Source organism: Bos mutus, chromosome 21 (assembly GCF_027580195.1).
Source record: "Bos mutus isolate GX-2022 chromosome 21, NWIPB_WYAK_1.1, whole genome shotgun sequence".
NCBI lineage: Eukaryota > Metazoa > Chordata > Mammalia > Artiodactyla > Bovidae > Bos > Bos mutus.
The window spans coordinates 6256435-6282782 of record NC_091637.1 but is presented as its reverse complement, the minus strand read 5'-3'; the positions used below and the strand labels follow the sequence as shown (position 1 = coordinate 6282782).

The 26348-nt window shown below is 38.1% G+C and overlaps 1 protein-coding gene across 11 annotated transcripts in view; it reads left to right on the top strand.

Moving 5' to 3' along the window:
- MEF2A (myocyte enhancer factor 2A) overlaps nt 1-26348 on the top strand; it is a 180783-nt gene that overhangs the window by 82847 nt on the left and 71588 nt on the right. For 10 of the 11 annotated variants that reach the window (XM_070358430.1, XM_070358433.1, XM_070358427.1 and 7 more), the window contains one exon: nt 10375-10566. In XM_070358430.1, coding sequence (XP_070214531.1) covers nt 10513-10566 — 54 coding nt within the window. In that variant the 5' untranslated portion in view covers nt 10375-10512. Of the gene's footprint in view, nt 1-9374; nt 9465-10374; nt 10567-26348 lie in introns of those variants that run through there. The other variant, XM_070358431.1, reaches the window with a different exon arrangement.

Below are 26348 nucleotides of genomic sequence, written 5' to 3'. Positions count from 1 at the left end.
TCACATTTTTTATTGTTTGTATGAATTTTCATGTGATAAATGTATGTTATAGGACAGTCTAGTTTCTTTATGTAACACTTTTGGGACCAGATAGGTTTTGTATTGCTTCCTTTATTCCTCTATTACTCTTTTCAGAAGTTTATCAATTAATACCAGTTTTTTAAATAACTAACTTTTCGCTTTGTCGCTCTCTATTGTATGTTTATTTTCTGTTTCGTTACTTTTTGCTCTTACCTTTCAGTTCAGTTCAGTTCAGTCGCTCAGTCATGTCCGACTCATTGCGACCCCATGAATTGCAGCACGTCAGGCCTCCCTGTCCATCACCAACTCCCTGAGTTCACTCAAACTCACGTCCATTGAGTCAGTGATGCCATCCAGCCATCTCAGTCTCTGTCGTCCCCTTCTCCTCCTGCCCCCAATCCCTCCCAGCATCAGGGTCTTTTCTAATGAGTCAACTCTTTGCACGAGGTGGCCAAAGTATTGGAGTTTCAGCTTCAGCATCAGTCCTTCATTATGAACACCCAGGACTGATCTCCTTTAGAATGGACTGGTTGGATCTCCTTGCTGTCCAAGGGACTCTCAGGAGTCTTCTCCAACACCACAGTTCAAAAGCATCAATTCTTCGGCACTCAGCTTTCTTCACAGTCCAACTCTCGCATCCATACATGACCACTGGAAAAACCATAGCCTTGACTAGACGGACCTTTGTTGGCAAAGGAATGTCTCTGCTTTTGAATATGCTGTCTAGGTTAGTCATAACTTTCCTTCCAAGGAGTAAGTGTCTTTTAATTTCATGGCTGCAATCACCATCTGCAGTGATTTTGGAGCGCGCCCCCCCCCCCCCGCCCCCAAATAAAGTCTGACACTGTTTCCACTGTTTCCCCATCTATTTCCCATGAAGTGATGGAACCAGATGCCACGATCTTAGTTTTCTGAATGTTGAGCTTTAAGCCAACTTTTTCACTCTCCTCTTTCACTTTCAAGAGGCTCTTTAGTTCCTTTTCACTTTCTGCCATAAGGGTGGTGTCATCTGTGTATCTGAGGTTATTGGTATTTCTCCCAGCAATCTTGATTCTAGCTTGTACTTCTTCCAGCCCAGTGTTTCTCATGATGTACTCTGCATAGAAGTTAAAGAAGCAGGGTGACAGTGTACAGCCTTGACGTACTCCTTTTCCTATTTGGAACCAGTCTGTTCTATGTCCAGTTCTAACTGTTGCTTCCTGACCTGCATATAGGTTTCTCAAGAGGCAGGTCAGGTGGTCTGGTATTTCCAGCTCTTTCAGAATTTTCCACACAGTCAAAGGCTTTGGCATAGTCAATAAAGCAGAAATATATGTTTTTCTGGAACTCTCTTGCTTTTTTTGATGATCCAGCTCTTACCTTTACTTTATCATTTATTCTGTTTTGGAGTTCAGTTTTTTTTTTTTTGTACCTCTTTCAGATGGTTACTTAGAACAGTAGTTTTTGGCCTTTCTACTGAATATATATTTTAAAGCTAAAAATTTTCTTCTTAAGAACAGTTTCAGCTATGTCCTATACATTTTGATAGGAAGTATTTTAAAAACATTCCATTAAAAATTTGTTTTAGCTCTCCCTATGATTTCTCCTTTTACTCATGGGCTGTTTAGAGTTTTATTATTTAATGTTCATATATATAAGGATTTTCTTATATTGTTATCAATTCATGGCTTAATTTGTCTGAGATTACAGACATGCCTGTCCTTTGAAATTTGTTAACACCTAGTTTTGCTCCAGTTTGTGGTCACTTTTGGTAAATGCTTTTTATGCATTTACCAAGAATGTTATTTTCTGCATCTGTATAGTTTCTATATGTCAGGTTGTTCATTATAAAGTGCATATTTTTTCCTGTGTCTTCTGGTCTGCTTGTTCTTGTTTTGGTATGTTTGTTCCTTAAATTACTGAGAAAGCTGTGTTAAAACGCACTTGTTAGAATTGTGGACTTCACGTAGTTCTATTCACGTTGGCTTTATATAACATATCCTTGTTTATTAGTTTATTTAGGAAAAAATGGTTTTTACATCTATAAAATTTAATGCAATATTTTAACAAATTAGTCTATGAGGAAGGACACAAATTACCCCCCAAATGAAATTTCTAAAATATTAGAAGCACTTGTAGACATTTTGAAGCATCTGCTGAGTGTCTCCGAAAGGAGAAGGGGATGACAGAGATGAGATGGTTGGATAGCATCACCAACTCAATGGACATAAGTTTGAGCCAACTCTGGGAGATAGTGAAGGATAGGGAAGCCTGGTGTGTTGCGGTCCATGGGGTCACAGAGTCAGACACGACTTAGCAGCTGAACAACAACAAAACAAAAGGATTGTGCATCTCTAATGTTGCTGGCAGTAAGAAAGATAGTATGGCAGAATTAAGTCAGGCTCAGGATGGTGAGTCTTTGAGCTGTTATCTGCTGTGTGTGTTTATCTTGAATAAATTTCTAGTTGCCTTGCATATTTGGCCCTTGATTTTGCATAGATTTGTATAATGCACCAAACGTGTTGAGAAAATGTTAAATTGTGTAGAAGGAAAGCAAACTTACTGCATGTGATGTCATATAATGTGCATTTTACATCATAACCATGATAATTTACTATGATAAATGGATATTTTATATATTTGTGTGTGTTAGGCACTCACTCGTGTCCAACTTTATGTGACCCCATGGATTGTAGCCCACCAGGCTCTTCTGTGCATGGGATTCTCCAGGCAAGAATACTAGAGTGGGTTGCCATTTCCTTCACTAGGGGATCTGCCTGACCTTGGGATCGAACCCAGGTCTCCTGCATTGCAGGCATATGCTTTACCATCTGAGCTACTAGGGAAGCCCAAAAGATGTAGTTAAAGTTTAAATGAGAAGTGATTGGGGAGTTTTAGTTGATATGTTATATGATTTTTCATGTTAAAAGTAGGAAAAAACCAGCTTCTGATTAGGATTTTGCAAAGAATATCTGCTCTTCAGGAAAAGATATCTGACTTCTGGTGTTATTAGGTACATTCAAATTTGGAATTGTGGTGCCTTCCTGGTAAATTGAACAATTATTATAATGAAGTATTCCACTATATTTATACCCATGTATCTATATGTATCTTCCTCATGCATTAAAGTTTTCTGTGATAGAGTATAGCCCCACAACCTTTCTTGTGGTTTGTGTCTTATAAAATATATCTTTATTTATGCTTATTCTTTCCATAATCCCATATTTTAGATGTATTCTCTATAATCACTTTATAATTAGGTTTTAAAAAAATCTAATCTGGATTATTTATTGATCCTTTTCCCCCCTCTGTTATTAATAGCTTTGTTAGCTATACAGTTAGCCCTTCATATCCACAGACTTTGTACCTGTGGATCCAATCAACTATGGATTGAAGATATCCCAGAAAAAATTCCAGAAAAATCCTCAGAGCAAAACTTGAATTTACCCCATGCCAGAAACTAATAGCATTTACATTTAATAGGTATTATAAGTAAAATAAGAATGACTTAAAGTATATGAGAGGATGTGTGGTTTTTATGCATATGCTATGCCATTGAAGTCACTCAGTCCTGTCAGACTCTTTGCAATCCCATGGACTGTACCCTACCAGGCTCCTCAGTCCATGGGATTTTCCAGGCAAGAATACTGGAGTGGGTTGCCATTTCCTTCTCCAGGGGATCTTCCCTACCCAGGGATCAAACCCAGGATAAGAGACTTTAGCAACCTCAAATAAAATAGACTGGAATGGGTGAATTTAACTCAGATACCCATTATATCTACTACTCTGGGCAGAAATCCCTTAGAAGAAATGGAGTAGCCATCATGGTTGAGTCCAAAATGCAGTACTTGGATGCAGTCTCAAAAACGACAGACTGACCTCTGTTCGTTTCCAAGGCAAACCATTCAGTATCACGGTAATCCAAGCCTATGCCCCAACCAGTAACGCTGAAGAAGCTGAAATTGAACGGTTCTGTGAAGACCTACAAGACCTTTTAGAACTAACACCCATAAAAGATGTCCTTTTCATTGTAGGGGACTGGAATGCAAAAGTAGGAAGCCAAGAAGCACCTGGGGTAACAGGCAAATTTGGCCTTGGAATACGGAATGAAGCAGGGCAAAGACTAATAGAGTTTGCCAAAAGAATGCACTGGTCATAACAAACACCCTCTTCCAGCAACACAAGAGAAGACTCTACACATGGACATCACCAGATGGTCAACACTGAAATCAGACTGATTATATTCTTTGCAGCCAAAGATGGAGAAGCTCTATACAGTCAGCAAAAACCAAGACCGGGAGCTGACTGTGGCTCAGACCATCAACTCCTTATTGCCAAATTCAGACTGAAATTGAAGAAAGTAGGGAAAACCACTAGACCATTCAGGTATGACCTAAATCAAATCCTTTATGATTATACAGTGGAAGTGAGAAATAGATTTAAGGGACTAGATCTGATAGATAGAGTGCCTGATGAACTATGGAATGAGGTTCATGACATTATACAGGAGACAGGCACAAAGACCATCCCCATGGAAAAGAGATGCAAAAAAGCAAAATGGCTGTCTGGGGAGGCCTTACAAATAGCTGTGAAAAGAAGAGAAGCAAAAAGCAAAGGAGAGTTTAAAAATAAAATAAAATGTAAATTAAAAAAAAAAAAAATAAAAATATTGCTAAAAAAAAAAAAAAAAAAAAAAGGAGAAAGGAATGATATAAGCATCTGAATGCAGAGTTCCAAAGAATAGGAAGGAGAGATAAGAAAGCCTTCCTCAGCAATCAATGCAAAGAAATAGAGGAAAACAACAGAATGGGAGAGACTAGAGATCTCTTCAAGAATATTAGAGATACCAAGGGAACATTTCATGCAAAGATGGGCTCGATAAAGGACAGAAATGATATGGACCTAACAGAAGCAGAAGATATTAAGACGAGGCGGCAAGAATACACAGAAGAACTGTAAAAAAGGTCTTCACGATCCAGATAATCATGATGGTGTGGATCACTCACCTAGAGCCAAACATCCTGGAGTGTGAAGTCAAGTCGGCCTTAGAAAGCATCACTATGAACAAAGCTAGTGGACGTGATGGAATTTCAGTTGAGCTATTTCAAATCCTGAAAGATGATGCTTTGAAAGTGCTGCACACAATATGCCAGCAAATTTGGAAAACTCAGCAGTGGCCACAGGACTGGAAAAGGTCAGTTGTCATTCCAGTCCCAAAGAAAGACAATGCCGAAGAATGCTCAAACTACCACACAATTGCACTCATCTCCCAAACTAGTAAAGTAATGCTCAAAATTCTCCAAGCCAGGCTTCAGCAATACGTGAACCATGAACTTCCAGATGTTCAAGCTGATTTTAGAAAAGGCAGAGGAACCAGAGACCAAATTGCCAACATCCACTGGATCATCAAAAAAGCAAGAGAGTTCCAGAAAAACATCTATTTCTGCTTTATTGACTATGCCAAAGCCTTTGACTGTGTGGATCACAATAAACTGTGGAAAATTCTGAAAGAGATGGAAATACCAGACCACCTGACCTGCCTCTTGAGAAACCTATATGCAGGTCAGGAAGCAACAGTTAGAACTGGACATAGAACAACAGACTGGTTCCAAATAGGAAAAGGAATACATCAAGGCGGTATATTGTCACCCTGCTTATTTAACTTCTATGCAGAGTACATCATGAGAAACACTGGGCTGGAAGAAGCACAAGCTGGAATCAAGATTGCCAGGAGAAATACCAATAACCTCAGATACGCAGATGACACCACCCTTATGGCAGAAAGTGAAAAGGAACTAAAAAGCCTCATGATGAAAGTGAAAGAGGAGAGTGAAAAAGTTGGCTTAAAGCTCAACATTCAGAAAACTAAGATCGTGGCATCTGGTCCCATCACTTCATGGGAAATAGATGGGGAAACAGTGGAAACAGTGTCAGACTTTATTTTGGGGGGCTCCAAAATCACTGCAGATGGTGATTGCAGCCATGAAATTAAAAGACACTTACTCCTTGGAAGGAAAGTTATGACCAACCTAGACAGCGTATTCAAAAGCAGAGACATTACTTTGCCAACAAAGGTCTGTCTAGTCAAGGCTATGGTTTTTCCAGTGGTCATGTATGGATGTGAGAGTTGGACTGTGAAGAAAGCTGAGTGCCGAAGAATTGATGCTTTTGAACTGTGGTGTTGGAGAAGACTCTTGAGAGTCCCTTGGACTGCAAGGAGATCCAACCAGTCCATTCTAAAGGAGATCAGTCCTGGGTGTTCATTGGAAGGACTGATGGTAAAGCTGAAACTCCTTTGTTTGGCCACCTCATGCAAAGGGTTGACTCATTGGAAAAGACCCTGATGCTGGGAGGGATTCGGGGCAGGAGGAGAAGGGGATGACAGAGGATGAGATGGCTGGATGGCATCACCGACTCTATGGACAGGAGTTTGAGTGAACTCCAGGAGTTGGTGATAGACAGGGAGGCCTTGTGTGCTGCGATTCATGGGGTCGTAAAGAGTTGGACATGACTGAGCGACTGAACTGAACTGAGGTTCCTGGAATAAATACCGAGGAACAACTATATATACTCTAATTGACCTCCCTGTGGTTATCCCAGAGATTACCACATACATCTTTCATGTACTGAAATTTGAAGTAAATGAGAACTTTTTCCATTTCCTAGTCATTGGAAGGTTTTAGAACGCTTTAGCTTATTAATATTACCCCTCCAGAAATTATGTACTGTTATTGTTGTGCATTGTAATATTTTAAATTCGACAAAATATTGTCATTATTCTGTTTAGTCAGTATTCATTTAGAGTTACAGATTTACCCTGTTCAATGTATTTCATTTCTTGGTGTATATCCAAGCTGCATCTGGAAGCCCTCTTCTCCTTCTACGTGAAGAAGTCTCTTTAGTGCTTCCTGGTGATAGATTCTCTGATTCTGTTTGACTAAAAATGTCTCTATTTTGTCTTCATTTCTGAAGGGTATTTTTTAAATATAGAATTCTGTTTTGACATTTCCCCTGTTTCCAGCACTTTGAGGACATCATTTTGTTTTCCTCTGGCTTCCATTATTTATTCAAAGCCAGCTATATCTTACTGTTACTCTTAGAGGTAATATTCTTTAATTTATTCTGGCTGCTTTTCAGATCTGTTGCGGCTGTTTCTGTCTCTTTTTTTTCTGTCCATTCCTCCACCTTCCCCCTTTACTTTGATTTGCCTAAGTGTGGTTTTCTGTGTATTTGTTATGCTTGGGAGTTTAGATCTTGAATCTGGCTTGATGTTATTGTTCAGTTTTCCTTTGTGTTTTTAAGTTTTAAACTATCAGGCCCTTAAGTATTTTTTTCTCCCTCCTATGTGGTTACCTTCTTTCTGGATTCTAGTTATGTGTATTTTGGACCTTTTCTTCATGTGTCATATTTTTTCATGTATTTCCCATTTTTGTGTCTTTTTGGGCCTCAGGGTAAGTATGTTTTTCTTTTCTGTCTTCTGGATCATTCTCCAGTTGTATCTAACCTAATGTTAAAGTCATCCATCAGTTTCTTAATTTCTGTTTTTAAAATTGTATTTTTCAATTTTTTGTTTTCCATGTTTTTAGCATTGTTTCGGAGAAGGCAATGGCACCCCACTCCAGTACTCTTGCCTGGAAAATCCCATGGACGGAGGAGCCTGGTAGGCTGCAGTCCATGGGGTTGCTAAGAGTCGGACATGACTGAGCAACATCACTTTCACTTTTCACTTTCATGCATTGGAGAAGAAAATGGCAACCCACTCCAGTGTTCTTGCTTGGAGAATCCCAGGGACGGAGGAGCCTGGTGGGCTGCCGTCTATGGGGTCACACAGAGTCGGACACGACTGAAGTGACTTAGCAGCAGCAGCATTGTTTAAAATTCTTAAAAAACAAACAAACTCCTTTTAACACATTAAAGTAGCTTATTTTATGACATGATGCTGCCGGATTTTTGCAGAAACTAACTCCTGTGGTTGATGATTTGTTATACATGAATATTGAAACATCTCCGATCCATAACTTCCAGGTAACAAAAGATGTGTTAATGTGACTCTGGTCAATAGTGCATTAAAACTGTTTTCTGCTAGCACCATTATCTGGATCTACTATGGGTCTATTTCTAGTGCTATTTTAAAATCTTGGTTTTCAGTCAGATCTTCATTGGGTTTTTTTCTGTAGACTTTTATGTGAAAAATGGTAAGATAACTTAAACTTGGGGTCTTTTTGCTGATAAGATTTACTTTTGCCAGAACCTTTTGGAAAGATTTTGTTGGTATGCAGCTAGGCTAATGATTCTAGGTTTAGCCTACATTACCTTAATATGGTCAGATTGAAATGATTTGAAGCGATTCTTTCCTTGCATGGCCTCTTTCTGGTTTACCTTTATACAATAGGGTATAGTCCTCTGGATTCTCTCCAGCTTCCCGATGTGTTTACTGAAGCTATTCCTCCTGACTAGACCCTGAATTGAATTTTTGTGCCCCTATGCAAAGAACTGTTGAAAGCTCTGCTTAGCTTCTCAGACTCTCAGCTGATGTTTTAAGAATCAGTGAGTCTTAAGTCTGGTCCCGCCTGTTTCATCTAGGTCTCAGAAGAATTTCTGTGCAAATTCTCACTGTCTTGAAAGTTCTTCGGTTTTAAACAGATTACTTTTTGCTCTGCTTTTCTAGTGATACTCAGGGACATACTGGTTTAAAGCAACCTACTCTACCATTGTCAAAAGCAAAATGCTCAGATATGTTTAGAATTTTACAGATCATACAAGATAATACAGTGCATATACCTTATGGAATTTAACGTATTATCTCAGTGGTGAAATGTGTGAATATTTGTCTTGCTTGCTACAGTGCAAGTTTTCATAATGGGAATTGGGTGCCCTGTCATCTGTTAGGGAACATGATTTGGAATAAGCCAACTTCTATGGTTTATATTATAGTCTGTAAAGAAGCAGACATTCTACAGCACAGCTACTTGTTTGATTGATTCATACAAGTTACTAGCCATCCTTCAGTTCCTCTCATATTTCTTGCTCTTTCTTGGCACAGAGTTTTTGCACATACTATTCTCTGTCTGGTATAAACACCTGCATACTCAGGTTTGAGTATGAAGCAGTTCTCAGTGAAGCCTGCCCTGACCATGAATTTAGGTCAGATAAATGAGTTTTTATACGTACCCATTTTTATGATGGTTTGACTAATGTCTGCCCCTACTAGACTCTGAACTGTGAGGTTAGAAATTTTGCCTTTTTTCCTTGACTATTTTATCATAGGTACCTTGTTCAGTATTTCAAAGTACCTGTTTTGCATAGGTTATTAGTTATTAATAGATTATCAATTAATACATGTATAAATGAAATAACAGGATGAATAAAGGAAGAAATGGAAGAAATGCTGAGATAATAATAAAAATTGAAAGCTCACCGCTTTTGAGCAAAAGCCAAATTTAATCAAACCCTGGATTTGCACGGTACAGTTAAAGTTCTGTAGAGTTACATGTACAGTGTTAAAAAATACTTCAAAAGATTCCCCTGAATCTTTACTGTGTTTTAAGTTTTGTTTAAAACATTACTTACTTGTTTTAAGTTTTATTTAAAACATTACTTAAAAACATTACTGTGTTTTAAGATTTGTCTCCCATCCCTCTGTAAATATTTTATTACTTAAGTTTTAATAGCGTTGTGTTTTTGATGAAACTATCGTTCAGAGCATAACAAATTATATCATTGCCAGTCATTCTACTGTAGAGATAAATGGGGGAAAAATCGTTATTCTTGAAAGATTCACAGTCTGAGAGGTAAATGATTTTGGAACTTATGTACAAAATAAGATGCTGTGGTTTATTCTACGAAGGGCTATTGGCCTTTTATTCATCCAGAGTGATGACATTTGAACTGAATCTTGATTGATGAGGAAGAGTTAATTAAATGGCTAAAGGAATAGTTTCATTTAGGTATGTATTATTATGAAAGCGTATAGTGTCTTTGTGGATTGACAAATAGTAATTTTGTTAGTAGCTAGGGCAGTTTGCAGGAAGAATTTGTAAAAGCAGATTGGGACTACACATGTAGATTTATGAGTTCATCCTTTGACATGGGAGCCATCAAAAGCCATTAAGAATATTTGCTGTTATTATATGCATTAAGGAAAAACTTAAAGGTTATAATTGTTATAATTACATTGTTTTAGCCAGAATTAGGGGCATGAAAAAGTTCAGGAGATATTTTAGTGGTAAAATTAACAAGGTTTCAACTTGTTTACTGATTTTATGTAGTGAAAAATTTCAACTAATAATATAGTCAAAGGCAGGTTTAAATTTTGTATAACATTTGCACTATGTGCTACAGAATGTAAATTTTCTAATTTGTGTTTTCTTTCAGATCTTACAGAAAATTTTGGCTGTAGCCCTCCAACTAGAAGCTGAAGTAATAGAAGCAGTGTACCATGCATTAGGGTATTAAAGAAAATTAATTTTTGATTTAAATATTTGGACTACAAGGAAGGAAAGGTGACTGAAAATGGGGCGGAAGAAAATACAAATCACACGCATAATGGATGAAAGGAACCGACAGGTAAATGAAAATTTTAACTTACCTATTTTAATAGATGTAAATTTTTTAAAAAAGGTGTAGAATAGAATGGTGTTTTAATTTAATTAAGTCTAAATATTTTTATTTCTAGACTACGTTAAAAAATTTAGTTACCAAAATTTCTGACTTTCCATCATATGCTTTAAAGTAACTTTTTTATTATTATTATAGAAATCGTTTTGTTAATTATAGAAACACAGATAAGCAACATAGCAAAGTAAAATCACTGCAGTTCCACTGGTACCATCCATTGTGTAGGTTTCAGTTCAGTTGCTTATTCGTGTACAACTCTTTGAAGCCCCATGGACTGCAGTACACTAGGCTTCCCTGTCCTGGAAATGAACAGAGATCATTCTGTTGTTTTTGAGATTGCACCCAAGTACTGCATTTTGGACTCTTTTGTTGACTATTAAGGCTACTCTATTTCTTCTAAGGGATTCTTGTCCACAGTAGTAGATAAAATGGTCATCTGAGTTAAATTCACCCTTTCTGGTCCATTTTAGTTCACTGATTCCTAAAATGTCGATGGTCACTCTTACCATCTCCTGTTTGACCATTTCCAATTTATCTTGATTTGTGGACCTAACATTCCAGGTTCCTATGCAGTATTGTTCTTAACAGCATCAGACTTTACCTCCATCACCAGTCACATCCACAGCTGGGCATTGTTTTTGCTTTGGCTTAGTCTCTTCATTCTTTCTGGAGTTATTTCTCCCCTCTTCTGCAGTAGCATATTGGACACCTATTGACCCAGGGAGTTCATTTTTCAGTATATCTTTTTGCCCTTTGATTCTGTTCTACATACAGTAGTCACATCCTTATGTGACTGCTGGAAAAACCATGACTTTGACTATATGGAACTTTGTAGGCAAAGTAATGTCTCTGCTTTTTAATAGTGTCTAGGTTTGTTACTGCTTTTCTTCCACAGATCAAGCAGTAATAGCAAATAGAGTTTTGAGTTACTAGAGTTTTTGAGCTCATAAGATAAATATCACACTTCATATCATTGGAACAGCATGCGTTCTTTGTGCAGCATTATGTTTGTGAAATTCTTCACTGTTGTTGTTGCATGGAGATACTTAGTAAATTTTCGTTGATGTATAATATTCCATTGTGTGGAAAGAACACAGTCTGTGTGTGTATATATGTATATATATGCACATTTTTCTCTTGTAAATAGGCTTTTGGGTTTTAGATCTATTCTTTGTTTGGAACTTGGTTTTTATGTGGTTTGAGGTGTAGGGGTCAAAATTTGCCACTTTTCAGATGGATACTCTGTTGGCCCTGTCCCTTTTATTGCAAAAATCATCCCAGGAAAGCACAAAAAAACACACAAGCTATTCATAAAAAAATTCAACAATAGGCATAGTTAATCTGTGGTGCTAGAGGCTGGGTTTCTGACCTTACTTGAGACAAGGTAATAATGACTGGGAGACAGGACAAAGAGGGTTTCTGGGTTATGCTAAATATAAGGCCATGTTCTTTTTTTTTTTTTTTCCCCCCAAAAAATTCAGTGAGCCACACACTTCGGGTTTGTGGGTTTTCATTTATGTTATATTTTAATATGAAGTTTACTTTTTTTAAAAGAAGTATTAGAAGGACAAGAAGGACAAACACAGTTTCACCAGGAGCTTCTAACTGGAAGTGAAGTCTGTCATCCCTCTAGAGTTTTGGCATCTTCAGTCCTTCTTGCTTCAGCAGCTTTCTGATGTCTTAGAACAGGTATTTGGTGTATTTCACTGTTTTTTATAGTTGATCTCAGTGGGTTCTTTGTTCTTCCACCAGTCACTCCATTTAGAGGCAGACATCCTCTTATACTTTAAAAAAAAAAAATGAGTTGAAAAATTATTTTAAGGCAGAATACAGAGAACAATACCTCAAACACTGTTACTTTTCCAGAAGCAATGTAGGTCGATTCTGACATATTTGCTGCAGATACCTTTCCTTGTAAAAGAAGAAAATTAGAAATGTACTTCCTTTGTAATTTTTGCAAGTCTCATTCTTCTTTCCTTCCCCAAAGGAACCTTGCATAATGGATTTAATTTCTATTTTCTTTATTATTTAAGCATACTATTATTATTTCAGCACAATTTAAGAATCTTACATAATAGCATTCTCATCTGCACTTGCTGTTTCACTCAGTGTAGTATTTCAGACATTTGTCTGTGTTACTCATTCATGTAGTACAAGTAGTTTGTAGGAATGAATGTGCCTCAATTCATTTCTCAATACTTCTATCAGAGAACATTTAGATTGTTTCCAATTTTTTAGAAATTTTGCTGCATGTTATGTTAGAAATGATGCCCAGGCTACATCTGTGGGCATATCTCTGTGATTCTAGAGGAGTTGCTGGGTTGAATATATCCATCATAATTTTACTGTGAGCTTTTCAAGTTGCTCCGCCAAGTGGTTGTACCAGATATACTGTAGTAATTTATGAAAATTTCTTCTTCCTGTACACTTCACCTTTCTTCTTCCTTTCTTTCTCACTTTATGTTTTTTCATTTTATTTTGCATGTTTTTTGGCCTAATGAAGGTAAAATATTACCTGTTTGTGGTTTTGTGGTTTTGCTGGGTTGTTGATTTTTTTCTTAGAAGTTCTTCATATATTCCAGATATTAATTCTGTGTGTACTTAATCTGTTTCAGATAGTATATTTCAGTCTTTACCAAAACACTTTGTAAACTCTTTTATGACAGGACTTACTTCAGTGTTTCTCAGTAGTTTATTTTGCCTTTACCAGTAGATTATGAACACTTTAAAATGATTTAAGGCTTGCTTCATTTTCTAAATCATAATCAGCTTGTAAATGTTCCAATTGAACTTTAGATAAATGTGTATTCTTTTAATTGTTACATACAGGATTCTACATGTCTATTAGTTCAGTCTTATTTTGTGTTTTCATTATCTGTATTATTTGTATTTTATTTACATATTTGGTTTTGGCTCAGTGAGACCTGTCAATAATTACACTTACCACAATAATGGATTTGTCATTTTCTGTATATATTTTACTAGTTTAACACATACTGTTTTAGATATTGGGGAATATTTCATTAGGCTCATACGTATTTAGAATTGTTACATGTTCTTGGTGAATTTTTAAAATACGTACTGACTTTTTCTTTCCTCGGTAAGGCATGCTGTTTTAAACTACTTAAATCTACCGTCTCACATTACAATAGCTACTACATCTCTCTTTTGGCTAATATTTTCTTGATAGGTCTAGTTCTCTACATTTACATTCAACCTATCTATATCTTTATACTTTAGGTATATTTCTGTAAATAGTATATGGCTGGATTTTTAAAAATCTATTCTAATAATATATCTTGACTCCCCAGTTTTCTTGGACCTTACTCTTTATCATGCTTTGTATATATATTTGGACTGTTTTATATCATCTTAGTTGATTATTTTGATTTACTATGAGAATCTGATAGAGGTCCTATGGGTAAAACTCACGTAAGTGTAGGTGTGCCCTCCAAAACTGGGTCTCCCTAGAGTTGTTAATCTTTATACTTGTCCAAAATTAGCCTCCAGCAATTCACTAATTAGAGTTCAGATTTTCCTACCCTTCTACTGATTCTTGTGGTGGTTTCTGTTTATGGCTCTGGTGATTTATGGTTCACAGTATCTGTCTGTCTGTTTCCAGTTTGGCAGGTGGGGCAGAAGTTGCCCTGGGACCTCAGCTCCCTGAGGAATCTAAGAAGAGTTGTTAATTTTCATTTTGTTCTGTTTTATTACTTGAGTGGCAACTTCCACTGGAGTTGGAAGTGCTAGAACAAACACTTGCAGTCTCTCCTGGACTTTTAAATTCAACAATGAAATAAAGATATGTCTAAATGTATATGGTGTAAAATTTTTTCAGGTCCTTGGGATTTAAAATATAAAAGATCTTTTGGAGATGGTATAATCTAACCTTCTTGAATTCAAAGAATTGTATTACTCTAGATTTGACACAAAATCAGGAAAGCTGGTTTAGATTAAAATAAAATCTACCTCAGTTTATAGTGGCACTGAATTTTGTAGGCTAGCCTTTAGTCCTGTTCTTTTTCTTTACAGTGACTGTAATACTGGAATAAAATTAAAATGTAAAAATAAAATTAGTTTATTTTGACTAATACTGAAATGGCTTTATTAATATTGATTTCTTACATTTAAATTTTATAACATTTAAAACAAAATGCTAAGTACGTCTCAAGTAGAAAAATGTATAAACCTGTTGCAAAATAAAGATTCAGATTTATAGGTGGAATTCTTGGAAATCAGAGTAATGTGGCTGAATAAATGCTCACTCTTCCAACATAATTTCTCCAAAAATAAATGTAGAAAAACAGGAACATAAAACCTACAACCTTGGCACAACTAGAAGGCAAAGAATGTCTAAATTCACATTACCTCCAGGTAGGAAATTATTTCCAAGTCACTGTGTGCTGTTTCTTGACATCTATTGCAAGTCTTTGTGGTGACCCAAGCATACATCTTTAGTCTTTCCCATTCTATTGCTTTCCTCTCTTTCTTTGCAATGATTGCTGAGGAAGGCTTTCTTAACTCTCCTTGCTATTCTTTGGAAGTCTACATTACATGGATATATCTTTCCTTTTCTCCTTTGCTTTTCGCTTTCCTTCTTTTCACAGCTATTTGTAAGGCCTCCTCAGACAGCCATTTTGCTTTTTTGCATTTCTTTTTCTTGGGGATAGTCTTGATTCTTGTCTCCTGTACAGTGTCACAAACCTTCAACCATAGTTCATCAGGCACTCTGTCTATCAGATCTAGTCCCTTAAATCTGTCTCTCACTTCCACTGTATAATCATAAGGGATTTGATTTAGGTCATACCCAAATGGTCTAGTGGTTTTCTCCACTTTCTTCAATTTCAGTCTGAATTTGGCAATAAGGAGTTCATGATCTGAGCCACAGTCAGCTCCCGGTCTTGTTTTTGCTGACTGTATAGAGCTTCTCCATCTTTGGCTGCAAAGAATACAATCAGTCTGATTTCGGTGTTGACCATCTGGTGATGTCCATGTGTAGAGTCTTCTCTTGTGTTGTTGGAAGAGGGTGTTTGCTATGACCAGTGCGTTCTCTTGGCAAACACTATTAGCCTTTGCCCTGCTTCATTCCATATTCCAAGGCCAAATTTGCCTGTTATTCTAGGTGTTTCTTTACTTTCTACTTTTGCACTACAGTCTGCTATAATGAAAAGGACATCTTTTGGGGATGTTAGTTCTAGAAGGTCGTATAGGTCTTCATAGAACTGTTCAGCTTCTGCTTCTTCATAGTTACTGGTTGGAGCATAGACTTGGGTTACTGTGATATTGAATGGCTTGCCTTGGAAACGAACAGAGATCATTCTGTCGTTTTTGAGATTGCATCCAAGTACTGCATTTTGACTCTTTTGTTGACTATGATGGCTAGTCCATTTCTTCTAAGGGATTTCTGCCCACAGTAGTAGATAAAATGGTCATCTGAGTTAAATTCACCCATTCCATTCCATCTAAGTTCACTGATTCCTAGAATGTCAATGTTCACTCTTGTCATCTCCTGTTTGACCACTTCCAATTTGCTTTGATTCATGGATGTAACATTCCAGGTTCCTATGCAATATTGCTCTTTACAGCATCAAACCTTGCTTCTGTCATCAGTCCCATCCACAACTGGGTCTTGTTTTTGCTTTGGCTCCATCCCTTCATTCTTTCTGGAGTTATTTCTCCACTGATCTCCAGTAGCATATTGGGCACCTACCAACCTGGGGAGTTCATCTTTCAGTGTCCTATCTTTTTACCTTTTCATACTGTTCATGGGGTTCTCAAGACAAGAAAAGTGGTTTGCCATTCCTTTCTCCAGTGGACCACATTCTGTCAGACCTCTCAACCATGACCCAGCCATCTTGGGTGACCCCACACCACATGGCTTAGTTTCATTGAGTTAGATATTTCATGCAAAGATGGGTACAAAAAGGACAGAAATGGTATGGACCTAACAGAAACAGAAGATATTAAGAAGAGGTGGCAAGAATACACAGAAGAACTGTACAAAAAAGATCTTCACGACCCAGATAATCATGATGGTGTGATCATTTACCTAGAGCCAAACGTCCTGGAATGTGAAGTCAAGTGAGTCTTAGGAAGTATCACTACGAACAAAGCTAGTGGAGGTGATGGAATTCCAGTTGAGCTCTTTCAAATCCTGAAAGATGATGCTGTGAAAGTGCTGCACTCACTCAATATGCCAGCAAATTTGGAAAACTCAGCAGTGGCCACAGGACTGGAAAAGGTCAGCTTTGATTCCAATCCTGAAGAAAGGCAATGCCAAAGAATGCTCAAACTACCGCACAACTGCACTCATCTCACATGCTAGTAATGCTCAAAATTCTCCAAGCCAGGCTTCAGCAATACATGAACCGTGAACTTCCAGATGTTCAAGCTGGTTTTAGAAAGGGCAGAGGAACCGGAGATCAAATTGCCAATATCCTCTGGATCATGGAAAAGGCAAAAGAGTTCCAGAAAATCATCTTTTGCTTCATTGACTATGCCAAAGCGTTTGACTGTGTGGATCACAATAAACTGTGGAAAATTCTGAAAGAGATGTGAATACCAGACCACCTGACCTGCCCTTGAGAAACCTGTATGTAGGTCAAGAAGCAGCAGTTAGAACTGGACATGGAACAACAGACTGGTTCCAAATATGAAAAGGAGTACATCAAGGCTGTATATTGTCATCCTGCTTATTTAATTTATATTCAGAGTACATCATGAGAAATCTGGGCTGGAGGAAGCACAAGCTGGAATCAAGATTGCCAGGAGAAATATCAATAACCTCAGATATGCAGATGACACCACCCTTATGGCAGAAAGGGAAGAACAATAAAGAGCCTCTTGATGAAAGTGAAAGAGGACAGTGAAAAAGTTGACTTAAAGGTCAGCATTCAGAAAATTAAGATCATGGCATCTGGTCCCATCACTTCATGGCAGATAGATGGGGAAACAGTATCAGACTTTATTTTTCTGTGCTTCAAAATCGCTGCAGATGGTGATTGCAGCCATGAAATTAAAAGACGCCTACTCCTTGGACAGAAAGTTATGACCAACCTAGACAGAATATTAAATAGCAGAGACATTACTTTGTCAACAAAGGTCTGTCCAGTAAAGGCTATGGTTTTTCCAGTGGTGTCATGTATGGATGTGAGAGTTGGACTATAAAGAAAGCTGAGCACTGAAGAATTGATGCTTTTGAACTGTGGTGTTGGAGAAGACTCTTGAGAGTCCCTTGGACTCCAAGGAGATCCATCCAGTCTATCGTAAAGGAGATCAGTCCTGGGTGTTCATTGGAAGGACTGATGTTGAAGCTGAGACTCCAAACTTTGGCCACCTGATGTGAAGATCTGACTCATTAGAAAAGACCCTGATGCTGGGGAAAATTGAGGGCAGGAGGAGAAGGGGACACCAGAGGATGAGATGGCTGGATGGCATCATCGACTTGATGGACATGGATTTGGGTGAACTCTGGGAGTTGGTGATGGACAGAGAGGCCTGACATGCTACTGTTCATGGGGTCGCTAAGAGTCGGAGACGACTGAGCGACTGAACTGAACTAAAGCATACATCAGGTAAATGTATTGGGAAAAGAGAAGAGGAGACCTTGTAGCTGTCTTAAGACTGATTTGAAATCACTACCAAAAAGAGGAATTCTAACTAAGTTAAAAAATTATGGAAAATATGCCTTGTAGATCTGAATTGACCACAGGTAAAGAAAGGACTAAAAGTATATGCCCAAGCAAGTCTATAGTCTTGAAAAAGCAGCCATTTCAGGAAAAAGAGGGCAAGAAGGAAGGCAGAGGTACTTTTTAAAAATGTTAGGTAAATGGAAATGAAAAGAAGATACACACACACACACACACATCCTTCAAGACAAAAGAATATGCAAAGGTATTTTAACTAAAGGACACAAAACTCTTTTCCCCACTGCCAGTACTCCCCCCAAAAGCCTTTCATTAAAGAGACCATACTTAACTTCTTTAAAAGGAGAGGTGCTCTTGAACTAAGAATATTTTCAATCGCTGCCCACTAACCAGTGCTAATTCTTTCTGTAGAAATTCAATGATACAGGCAATCTTCTTCTATATCAGTTCAGTTCATTTCAGTTGCTGAGTCGTGTCCAACTCTTTGTGACCCCTTAGACTGCAGCACGCCAGGCTTCCCTGTCCATCACCAACTCCTGGAGCCTTCTCAAATTCATGTCCAACTAGTTGGTGATGCCATCCAACTATCTCATCCTCTGTCATCCCCTTCTCCTCCCACCTTCAATCTTTCCCAGCATCAGGGTCTTTTCCAGTGAGTCAGTTCTTCGGATCAGGTGGCCAAAGTATTGGAGTTTCAGCTTCAGCATCAGTCCTTCCAATGAATATTCAGGACTGATTTCCTTTAGGATGGACTGGTTGGATCTCCTTGCAGTCCAAAGGACTCTCAAGAGTCTTCTCCAACACCACAGTTCAAAAGCATCATTTCTTCAGCACTCAGCTTTCTTTATAGTCCAGTTCTCACATCCATACATGACTATTGGAAAAACCATAGCTTTGACTAGGTGGACCTTTGTTGGTAAAGTCATGTCTCTGCTTTTTAATATGCAGTCTAGGTTGGTCATAGCTTTTTTTCCAAAGAGCAAGCATCTTCTAATTTCATGGCTGCAGTCATCATCTGCAGTGATTTTGGAGCCCCCAAAAATAAAGTCTCTCACTGTTTCCAGTGGTTCCCCATCTATTTGCTGTGAAGTGATGGGACCAGATGCCGTGATCTGTTTTCTGAATGTTGAGTTTTAAACCAGCTTTTTCACTCTCATCTTTTACTTTCATCTCCTATATAAACTGTTACAAAGAAAACAAAATGATATTTACAGCTGTTCATGTGACAAGATTGTTCCCCATACAATGAGGCAGTGGGGGAAAAAAATGCCGACTATCCACGCTGAAATGAATTTCCTTAAACAAGTATTTAGGAATGTTACAGACAAAAATCAAGATTCAGAATTTTGAATACTAAGAATGGAAATGGATTTTTATAAGAAAGCATGGGTGAAACAAAGTGATTAAGCTGATTAAGTCAATTGAAAGAAAGAAAAAAAGGTAAAATAATATTAAAACAAAGGCCAAATTACAAAGTGGCCAAGGAATATATACTCAAATGAATCTTTAATATTAATTGAAGGCAGGCAGGAACAGCTAAATGAATGAAAATAAGTAATGCCAAAGGGTTTGAGAGAAAATGGTTGAAAGAGAGACAAAGAAGATCCAACTTACGTATAAAAGAAAAAAAATGAAACCATAGAACTGATATATAAAGTTTTCATAAATAAGATTCCAAGGATTAGGTCAGAGAAGGCAATGGCACCCCACTTCAGTACTCTTGCCTGGAAAATCCCATGGATGGAGGAGCCTGGTAGGCTGCAGTCCATGGGGTCGCTAAGATTCGGATACGACTGAGTGACTTCACTTTCACTTTTCAGTTTCATACATTGGAGAAGGAAATGGCAACCCACTCCAGTGTTCTTGCCTGGAAAATCCCAGGGATGGGGGAGCCTGGTGGGTGGCCGTCTGTGGGGTTGCACAGAGTCAGACACGACTGAATTGACTTAGCAGTAGCAGCAAGGATTAGGTTGACCTTCGGAGGTCAACTTTGATACATGTCCTACTGAAAGTATTATAATAGGGTGTTTTTTTGGTAGTTGAATGAACTTTATTTTTCATTCTGCTACTGACTTTATCTTTGTAAAACTGGATCTGATTGCGAAAGATTCATTAGTTTTCTTTTATTTAGTTCTAGGAATTAATTTGTAGCGATTTTTCACATGGACGATCATGTTATCTATGAATAAAGACAATTTTGTTTTCTTCTAGTTTGTTTACATTTCCTTTCTATCCTTTCTTTTTTTCTCTTTTTTTTTTATTGGAGTCTAATCGCTTTCAAATGTTGTGTTAATATCCCTTGTATAACAAAGTGAATTAGCTATATGTTTACATAGATCCACTCCCTCTTGAAACTCCCTCCCAACCCTGCCCCATCCCACCCCTCTGGGTCATCACAAAGCACCAAGCTGTGCGCCCTCTTCTATACAGCAACTTCCAACTACTTACCTGTTTTACAGATGGTAGTGTATATATGTCAGTGCTATTCTCCCCATCCATCCCTCCCTTCCCTACATATCCATTCTCTTCTCTACATCTCCATAGATTTTAAGATAAAGAAAAAAATCATCAGAGCTTCTGGTATAAAACAAAAGCCAATTTGTAAGTACAGAGAATTAAACTGGCATCAAATTTTGCAAAATCAAGATACAAAGGAAGACAACAGAGCAGCATTTTCAATAAATGCAGGGGAAAATATCTGAAGGTAGGATTTCATTTGCAGTTAAGCTGTATTCAAATACAAAGATGTTTCAAGTTAAACCTACTAGAGCTCAGGTAATTCTGTACTCAAGAGCTATTTTGTGCAGTCTAGTAGAAGATAAGCTCCATACAGCTGAGAGATGCCTGAGGAAATAAGGAAAAAGATCCTTGACCAATATTTAATATACTTAACTATAGATATAAGCCTAAAGCGACAATGGGGGCAAGGGTGGAACAATAATGTATTATATATTATTTATTATATATTACTTTGGTTTGAAAAAAACAAATAATGCAGCTGAGACATGGTAAGAAAGAAAAGGGAATCAGGAAAGTAGAACAAACGTACTGGTAATTATTTACTCAGTAGGTGGGAGTTAAAAAAAATCACTAAGATTTGACACACCAAATAGTGAGGGCATGAAACATGAAAACAGAGACTAAGGGCATTTACAAAAGTTGTAACTACAAAGATAACCAGTAGAACAAAAATGCTAATCTTCATTAAATTTTACTCAGAGAAGCAAACAAAACACATCATTTAGAGAAAAATAACAGGAAATATACATAATACATATAAATATTAATATTAAAGTACTAAAATATCAATGAAATCTCTATTATCAATCATATCAATAAATGTGAATGAGCCTAACTGTTTATTTAAAGGAAAAACATTTCCATTTAGTTCACAAGGTCCAAATATAGGCAGAAGGAGACACAATGGAATCTTTTTTTTTTTTTTTGATAAATATTCTTTATTTATTTAAATTGATTTTAAAATGTTTCTTTTTTTTTTTTTTTTAATTGGTATCCCCCTTTTAAAAATATAAATTTATTTATTTTAATTGGAGGCTAATTACTGTCGGGCGAGTGTATGCTCCTACGTTCTGTCTCGGCCGCAACAAAGATTTGGAGCGACGGACATTAAAGCTGTCGGCATGTCACAGCTCTCGGGTCTTGGACAAACCATGTTATAGTTCTTAGACAAATCAGTGTTACAGCTCTATTTTATTTAAAAGATAGCAGGAGAATCCATCCTGGAAGCGTGAGGGCATGCCAACACAAAGACGCAAAAAGAGTGGAGGAGCGTGCCAGTGCGTGGGAGGCGGGGTTGTCGGAGGTAGGGAGAAAGAGCACACACACGTGGAGGGGAGAGAGAGAGAGCGCGCGCGCACGCACGCACATGGAGCAGAGAGAGCGAGCACTTTGGCTCCTCCTTTTGTATGTTTTTTTCCTCCCTTGGGCCTGCCCTATGCAAATTGGGCTTAGCCAGGAGTGCTGTTTGTTCTACCTGAGGTCTTCACTCAGGTCCTGGGTCCTTCCTTTGTTCTATTTTCGCGGCCTTTTCCCTTCCTTGTCTTTTAGCTACTGCCATTTTGAAATCCTTTTCCCTATTCTTAACTACCCAACATTACTTTACAATATTGTACTGGTTTTGCCATACATTGACATGAATCCGCCATGGGTGTACATGTGTTCCCCATCCTGAACCCCCCTCCCACCTCTCTCCCCATCGCATCCCTCTGGGTCGTTCCAGCGCACCAGCCCCGGGCATCCTGTATCCTGCATTGAACCTGGACTGGTGATTCGTTTCGCATATGATAATATATATGTTTCAATGCCATTCTCCCAAACCATCCCAGACTCGCCTTCTCCTACAGAGTCCAAAAGACTTTTCTATACATCTGTGTCTCTTACTGTCTCGCATACAGGGTTATTGTTACCATCTTTCTAAATTCCATATATATGCATTATTACTCTGTATTGGTGTTTTTCTTTCTGGCTTACTTCACTCTGTATAATAGGCTCAAGTTTCATCCACCCCAAATATCAGAAAGAAAGAGATGAGAAAAGGTATACCAGACAAATGAAAGCAATGAGAAAACAGATATAATCCTGATATTAAACAATGTAGGGTTGAAGACAGAAAGCGTTAAATGGGACAAAGAAAGATACTTTTCAATGCTGAAGGCTGTAATTCATCCTGAAGATGTAAGAATTAGGAATATTGATAGACTAAATACCACCTTTTACCAAGCAAAAACTAAAAGAGCAACATAAGTGGAAACTAATAATTAGAAATAACTTAAACACATTAGTCTTAGTATGAAATAGATCAAATGGACAAAAAATAATTGATGGTAAACCAGATCTAACTGGCATAATGAATAAAATTGACACTAAGTGATATATTGAACACTACACTGAGAAAATAGTGTATACAAGTATATCTAGAGCATTCACCAAATTGGTTAAGAATTACCTACGCAAACAGAGAAACAATAGTAAATTCAATAAAGGAGAATATTAAAAACATATACTGATTACCAGGTAGTAAACCTAAAAATTGTGTTGTTGGCTTTTTTGTTGTTGTTGTTCTGTGCTGGGTCTTTATTTCTGAGCATGGGCTTTCTCTAGTTGCAGTGAGTGGGAGCTACAGTTGTGGTGTGCAGAAAAAGAAATAAGATTTTTTATTTTGCACGTTGTAAGAGTAGTAACATTTATATGAAAAAATTATGAAATTATTGAGAGAGTACCTAAGAACAATACTATTTGACTTACACATTCATGAGGTGTGGCTTGATGAGGAAAACAAAAAGTATTGGATCAGTTCAGTTCAGTCACTCAGTTGTGTCTGATTCTTTGCAACCCCGTGGACTGCAGCACGCCGGGCTTCCCTGTCCATCACCAATTCCCAGAGCTTGCTCAGACTTATCTCCATCGAGTCAGTGATACCATCCAACCATCTCATCCTCTGTCATCCCCTTCTCCTCCTGCCTTCAGTCTTTCCCAGCATCAGGGTCTTTTCTAAGGAGTCAGTTCTTCACATCAGGTGGCCAAAGTATTGGAGCTTCAGCTTCAGCATTAGTCCTTCCAATAAATACTCAGGACTGATTTCCTTTAGGATGGACTGGTTGGATCTCCTTGCCGTCCAAGGGACTCTCAAGAGTCTTCTCCAACACCACAGTTCAAAACAATGTCAAAGAGTATTGACAAGAGTCCCAGTTGCATAAGGAGAAGGCGATGGCACCCCACTCCAGTACTCTTGCCTGGAAGATCCCACGGACAGAGGAGCCTGGTAGGCTGCAGTCCATGGGGTCGCTAAGAGTCGGACACAACTGAGCGACTTCACTTTCACTTTTCACTTTCCTGCATTGGAGAAGGAAATGGCAACCCACTCCAGTGTTCTTGCCTGGAGAATCCCAGGGACGGGGGAGCCTGGTGGGCTGCAGTCTATGGGGTCGCAGAGTCGGACATGACTGAAGCGACTTAGCAGCAGCAGCAGATTCATAAAATGCTGACAAGATCCTTTATATGTATACATCTAAATGTATATATGATTATATGATCTTGTACAAAAATGTGAGATGAAAAATACCAAGTTGAAAACATGGGTTAAAAGGAGGCAAACAAAACACATTATGTTCCATATATACATTTATATAAAGTCATATATTTGTGTATTTGTATTTTAAGGACTTTTTAAAAAGATTAAATAATGATAAGAGATTTTTCTTTTTTTTTTAAAGGACAGAGAAGGAAATAGAAAGATGTGATGTGAAGAGTGTTCCACAGAGAGGGGAAATAGCCAAGTTCCTAAGACAGGGAGTAGTAGCTGGTGGTTAAGGAAAAGCCCACACACTGTACACACCAGTGCAGCATAATGTTTGTGTGTGAGAGAGAGATGATATTTCATTTTGAAGCCAGATTGTTTATTTTGTTTCCTTAATGAGTTTGACTATTACTTTCAGTGCAGTGAAAAACTCTATAAACTCCTACGTATACATTTTGATTTACGATTCAAATATATCAGTCTGTCAGGTATGTGGCCAATAAACTGTAGGGTGCAATAGGTGAAGCAGGAAATCTAATAAGGTGATTCTATAAATAATTCACATGAGATACCATGTTACTTAACCTCGGGTGGTATAGTGGTGTAGATAGAAGTGGATTGATTTGGGATATGTTTTAGAGGTGGAGCTAACACAATTTACTGAAGGACTAGATAGAGTAGATTATTGTGATTGGAGAGATGAAGGATAACTCTTAGATATTTGCTTTTGTTTGAATGGATGACAGTGCCGTTTGCTGAACTGGAGGAGACTGTAGAAAGAGCATATTTGTTACTTTTAAAATTATGAAGCTGGATAGCTGGATGCAATTACCTGGAAGGACTATGAGGGTAAAGAGAAGGGATCCTTGATCTAAAGCTCACAGGCACTTCAATGTATAAAGGTTGAGCAGAGGAAGACGGTATAGCTCTAAAGGCTGAGAGGAAGAAGTCATTCAAGTAAGGAAAACTAGGACAGTGTGGTGCCATAAACAATTTGAGAAGAAAATGTTTGAAGATTGAGAACATGGCCAACTTTGTCAAATGAGCTATATGGTAAGATAAGAAAAAAAAGTGATCATTTACTTCAGTCACATAAATTGAAGGTCAGTGTGATGATATTGGCAAGTCTTAGCAGACAGAATATGAGGACTGGAAGTCTGATTGCAGTAGGATGGGGAGAGAATAGGTGGTGAGAAATTAGAGGCAGTAACTATAGACATTTCTTTCAAATATTTTTACTGTGAAGTAGAGCATAAAGAAGGGCAAGAAGAAGGGGTGGTGACTGGAAAGGCAGCATGAAGTCAAAGAAGATGCTTGAGCATAAGTTTATGGCCTTTGATCTGACAGAGAGGAAGGAAACCATGATGAAGGAGGAGAGGGCAGCATCTGGAAAAGACTAGAAACAGATGTCGGTAATACCAGCAGAGAAGGAAGAGTGTGGAAACGTACAGACAAAACGGTTGGACAGATAGATTTGGTGATAGAAAGTGAGACAGTTGCTGCTTGCTTCTGTTTTCCCAGTGGTTTGAAGCAGGGTGGCTCAGATAGTAAAGCATCTGCCTACAATGTGGGAGACCCAGGTTCGATCCCTGGGTCGGGAAGATCCCCTGGAGAATGCAATGGCACCCCACTCCAGTACTCTTGCCTAGAGAATCCCATGGATGGAGGAGCCTGGTGGGCTACAGTCCATGGAGTTGCAAAGAGTCGGATATGACTGAGTGACTTCACTCCACTTATCAGTGGAGAGTGGATTTGAGGGAGAGAAGATAGGAAGTATCTCTACCTGGAGAATGGGCTTTGTTGTCATTCAGTCGCTCAGTCTTGTCCCACTCTTCCTGACTCCATGGTCTGCAACACACCAGGCTTCCTTGTCCTTCACCATCTCCCAGAGCTTGCTCAAAGTCATGTCCATTGAGTGGGTGATGCCATCCAATTATCTCATCCTCTGTTGCCCCTTCTCCTCCTGCCCTCACTCTTTCCCAGCATCAGGGTCTTTTCTAATGAGTCAGATTTTCGCATCAGGTGGCCAAAGTATTGTAGTTTCAGCT